Source organism: Pediculus humanus, genomic scaffold (genome assembly GCF_000006295.1).
Source record: "Pediculus humanus corporis 1103172107633 genomic scaffold, whole genome shotgun sequence".
Taxonomy (NCBI): Eukaryota; Metazoa; Arthropoda; class Insecta; order Psocodea; family Pediculidae; genus Pediculus; species Pediculus humanus.
Genome location: NW_002987246.1, coordinates 4,996 through 10,860, shown reverse-complemented (window position 1 = coordinate 10,860; position 5,865 = coordinate 4,996). Strand labels below are relative to the sequence as shown.

The 5,865-nt window shown below is 16.4% G+C and overlaps 1 protein-coding gene across 1 annotated transcript in view; it reads left to right on the top strand.

Annotated features, from left to right (window-relative positions):
* Positions 1-257, top strand: part of Phum_PHUM259430 (zinc finger protein A20 domain-containing protein, putative) — a gene marked incomplete at both ends in the record, with an annotated part of 2,341 nt that extends 2,084 nt beyond the window's left edge. The window contains one exon of the mRNA XM_002426499.1: positions 157-257. Coding sequence (XP_002426544.1) covers positions 157-257 — 101 coding nt within the window. The remainder of the gene's footprint in view (positions 1-156) is intronic.
* Positions 258-5,865: the final 5,608 nt, after the last annotated feature.

Sequence of the window (5,865 nt, the reverse complement as noted above, 5' to 3'; positions counted from 1 at the left end):
CCACCACCACCATCATCATTACTACATCAATTTGAATTTCCTCTCTTGGTTTTTATTTTGATGAATACATTTATTCTACATTACGTAGATTTATCTTTTATTTTTATTATTAATATTATTATTATTATTATTATTATTATTATTATTATTATTAAGTATTAGAAAGAAAAAAGGAAAGAAAGAAAGAAAGAGAAAAAAAAAAAAAAAAAAAAACAAACAAATATTTAGACGTTGGAAAAGTGTTCAGTTCTAAGTGAAGCAAAATATTTTTTTATTAATTTTTTTTTTCTCTCTCTCTCTCTCTCGCATTATTATTATTATTATTATTATTTTCTTTTTTTCTTTTCTGCTTATGGGATTGCGGCGGCGTAATTAGATTAGACAGTTTCGCAACTTTTCCTAATGTAAAACATAATTAATAATTTTTTTTATGAACCGTTAAAAAACATAAACACATTATTATTATTATTATTAAAAACTAAAACTAAAAACTAAAAAACTATTTAGCATAAGGTACCTATAAAAGAAACAAACCTTTATTATTACTTTTTTATTTTTCAATTTGTTGTTTTGTCATTTCAATTATTGAATATTTTAATTAATAATAATTTAAACAAAAAAAAACTAAAATATTTTTGCAGTTACCAATTATTAATTATCATTATCATTTACTATTATCATTATTATTATTATTATTATTATTATTAATTATAATACAGTGCACATTTTTCTAACGATTGTATATTAAAAGCCTTTAAAAAAAAAAAAAAAAAAAGGAAAGGAATGGAATTAATACACGACGTTTTCGTTAATTTGACTTTTTTTTTTCTATTTTTATTTTTATTTTTTTTTGTAAGAAGTTTAATTATTATTATTATTATTATTATTATTAATAAATTTAGTTGTTTTGTTGTTTTTCTAAAAAAAAAAAATTTAATAGCAAATAATAATAATAATAATAATAATAATTGTTTTCATTTTATTACAAAAACATTATTAGCCCAAAAAAAATATTTGAATTGGCCTACATTATGATGATGATGATGATGATAATTATTAGGTCAGTTACAATAAAGAAATAATAATAATAATAATAATAATAATTGAATGATTAGTTTTTTTTTTTTTTTTTTTATTATTATTATTTTGTGTAATTTTTTTTTTTTAAGTTAAAAATTAAGTTTTTGATTTAAGTTATTAAAGGGACGGTATCCATTTTGTTTTTTTTTTTTTGTTTTTTTAAATGAAGAAGAGTTGCGGAAGCCAAACATTATTTTAAAAAATTTTAATTAATATATAAATTTATATATAAATATAAATATTTTTTTTCTTTTTTTTTCTGTGTAAAAAATGTAAAGATGAGAGTAGATTCGTTGATGATAATAATAATAATAATAATAACTTTAAGGAAAGAAAACTTTGTTAAATTCATTTTCGGTTTTTTTTTTTTTTTTTTGCTTCATTTTGTTACTGTTTTCTATTGCTGGCAAAGAATTTTCATTTTTCGTTGGGGGTCAAGTCATTTTTATTCGTGATAATATCATCTTTAATAAATAAATAAATAAATAAATAAATAAATAATAAATAAATAAATAATAAATAAATAAATAAAAATAATGAATGAAGACTGACTTTTCATTTTTTTTTAAACGACTTTTAAGTTTTTTTGATTGCAAACGACACCCGATAAAAATGACTTTAGTTTTTGGGTTTTTTTTTTTTTTATATATATATTAATTAATTAATTAAATTATTAATTTAAATTTTTTCATTCAATATGGCGATTGGATTAGGGAGGGAGGAGGGAAAAAAAAAAACGAATAAAAATTTTGTACGGTTAAATTGTTGTTGGCATTAGATGATTAATAAGTTGGTAAATTTTTTTTTTGTTAGTTTATTTTTTTTTTTTTTTTATGTATTAATAAATTAAGTCGTTGTAAAATGCGACTTTTAATAATAATAATAATAATAATAATAATAATTTTTTAAATGGCATAAAATAATTTTGTTTTCTTTTAAATATTAAAATGCATATGGCTTTTGGTATTTATGTATAAATATATATATATGTATGTAAAAAAAAAAAAATAATTGTGGACACTCATATAAGTAGTAGTTAATAATTCGCGGTTTTTTTTAAAAATAGTTTTGTTTAATTAATAATAATAATAATAATAATAATAATAAAAATGAATCTCTTATTGTTTTAATTTTAACTTTTCTTTTTCAAATGAAAAATTTGTTCATAAACTAACTAATAATATTGTGACTGTTGTTTTATTTATATATAAATTATATGTATATTTAATACAACTAATAATTATTATTATTATTATTACATAATTTGGTTTACATTTGTGAAATTATTTATTTTTTATATACCCGATTCATTAATAATAATAATAATAATACATAAGAATTTATTTATTTATATACACATTCATACATACATTGTATCATTTTTTATTAATTTAAAAAAAAAATTATTAAAATAAATAAAAAATGTTGTTAATCGCGTGTGTGTGTTTGTGTGTATTTTTTTTTTTTTTTTTCATTTATTTATATTAATTAATAATAATTATTATTATTATTTAATTTATTTAAATGTAATCGGAAAAAAACAAAAAAAAATTAAAACATATATATATATATATATTTATATTGTTTGACGTTATAACACATAAAAAATTATTTTTAGTGTTATTATTATTATTATTATTATTATTTAAAAATAAAATTTAAATTTAAATTTAAATTTAAAAAAAAAATGCATTTTAATAAATTAAAAGAGAAAAAAATTAAAATAGCCTTTAATGTTGCAATAATTAATTAATTATTATTATTAATAAAAAAAAGTCGCAATGGTTTAATTTTTTTTTTTAATTATTATTATTATTATTATTATTATTATTATTATTATTATTATTATTATTATTATTATTACGTTTAATTGTTTTCATTGTTTTATTATTATTTTGTAGCGTTTGATTTTTTTCGCCTAATTACAAAAAAAAAAAAAAAGAAAAAAAAATTTAATTGATTGAGTTTTAATATTATCATCATTATTTTTTTTTTGTAAAGTTATTATTATTATTATTATTATTATCATCATCATGAGTTTGTTAAATTACGCACCACCACCACCTACTACCTCTAAGGAAATTTAAATTGTTTGATTTATTTAATTAATTGTGTGGGGATTTAAAAAAAAAAAAAAAAATAGAAACAAAAAAAAAAATTGTAAACAAAAAAAAAAAGCGCTTAACCATCTATCTATCTACTATATATCTATCTATAATATTATTTTATTGATTGATAATATATACTAAAAACACCAAAAAAAAAAAAAAAAAAATTTAAACATGTATGTATATTATTAAAAAAATTTTTTTTTTTTAAGGGGGCAAAATATCATTATTATTATTATTAATATCTCGAAAATTGCTACCAATGTGCTTAATTAAAATTTAAAGCACTCTCCATTATTATCATTATTATTATTATTTGTTTAAAGATCTTTTTTTTTTATGTTTTGCTTATAGGTATATATATATTATTAATATTGCTTCTCATATTATTTTAACTACCAATGAATGAAATTTTGTTTTTATTATAATTATTATTATTATGATTTTAAGTATAAAAAAAATATGATTAAATGACTTGTTTTGTTTTTTATTATTATTATTATTATTGAAAATAAGTATTTAGTTTTTATTATTATTATTATTATTTTGTGTAGATACGAGGTTATATAATTAACTTAAAAAAAAAAAAATAAAAAAATTACGATTGATTGATTGATTGATTGTAATTTTTAAAAAAAAAAAAAAAAAAAAATCTTAAACGTGTACACGCACGTGTGTGTATGACGTCACTGTAGAAATTACATTATTTTTTTTATGAATAATATATATATAAATATACGAAAAACAGGAGAATTTATATTAATAAATAAATAAATAAATAAACTATATAGCATAATGGCACAAAATTTTGTATATATATATAATATAATAAATTAGAATTTAAATAAATAAAATTGTGTTGTCAGCGTGTTTGTGTAATAACGATAATAATAATAATAATTAATTTTTTTTCTTGTTTAGTTATATATAGGTAATAAACGATTACATTAAATAATAATAATAATAAAATTGATTTTTTCGCGCCTAAAAAAAAAAAAGAAAAAAAGAAAAAAATTGATTTTTATTATTTTTTATTTTTTTTAATTTTTATGTTTTTCTTCTTCTTGTGTATATTATTATTATTATTATTATTATTATTATTATTATTATTTAAAAAATGATTATTATTAGTGCTGGTTATTAAATAAATTAATTAACAAATTATTAATAATAATAATAATAAGTAAAAAAAAAATTAAAAAAAAAAAAAAAAATGTGTGCAGGTAGTTTTTTTTTTGAAAATTATGGACAAATAATATCATGGAAAAAAAAAAAAAAAAAAAAAAAAAATGTCGAACGAAAATTTAATTAATTTGAAAAAAAAAAAAAAAGGGCAATATTGTAAATTTTAAATAAATAAATAAATATATATATATATATATATTTTTTTTTTCCCCCCCCCCCCTCTTTTCAATTTATATATTATAAACAAAAAAAAGTTGAAAATTAAATTAAAATTACAAAAAAATATTTTTTTTTATTTATTTATTTTTTTAAAACCTTTTCCATGGGGTTTTGAATATTTAAATTAGGGGGGGTTAAAGGGGATTGAAAAGGAAAATTAAATTCCAGGAGGGAAAATTGATAACGGGGGAAAAAGTTTTAATAATTATTTTTAATAACGATCGATCGATTAAATATTATTATAAATATATATTATTAAATAAATTTGACGTTGGATAAGTACCTTATCACAAATTTTTTTTATCACTGTTATCATTTTGTTTTAAAAAAAAAAAAATTATTTTTTAACTTTTAAATTAAAATTAACCGACGGGTAAACATATAATAAAATGACTGCCACAAAAAAAAAAAAACCTTAAAATTTTAAAAACCTAAAAATTTTAAAACGAAAAATCAGGTTTATAATATCAGGAAAATTTTTATTAAAAAAATTTTTTTTTTATATTTTGAGCAAAACATTGTATTTAAAAAAAAAAAAAAAATTTTCCTTATTTTTTTTTTTTTCATTTTGTTTTGGGGATCGATTCTTAAATTTACAAACATGCAACGATATTATTATTATTATTATTATTATTATTATTATTATTATTATTATTATTATTATTAATATTTTAATTACACTTAACAAATTTATTATGGAAAAATTATTTTTACAATACATAAATTTACAGTATAATATATTCCCCCAATTAATTAATTTGAATATTTCAATCGGTAAAAAAAAAAAAAATTTAATTGATAATAATAATAATGACGATGATGATGATGATGAGGATGATGATGATGATGATGATGATGATGATGATGATAATGATAAATTGACAATATTTTTTATAAATTGCACGACTCGAAAAAATTTCGAATTAAAATAAAAAAAAAATAAAATAAAATTTTGATCGTTTAATTATTATTATTATTATATTACGGTAACATTAAAATTATCATTTCCGGTTTACACGTCCCGTCAAATTAAAAAAAAAAAAAATAAAAAAAAAACAAAATTTTGCGGAAAATTTTAGACATTTAAACATTTGTTGTAAAGTTAAAATAGGGTAAAGGCTTTAAATAATTTTTTTCATTTTCAATTTTTTTTTTTTTTTTTTTTATAATTTTCCTTCGTCATAGAAAAAATTTTTATTCTTATTCTTATGGAAAAGTTTTAATAGATGAAAAACAAATTTTTCTCACAAAAAAGAAGGATATAAAAATTAAT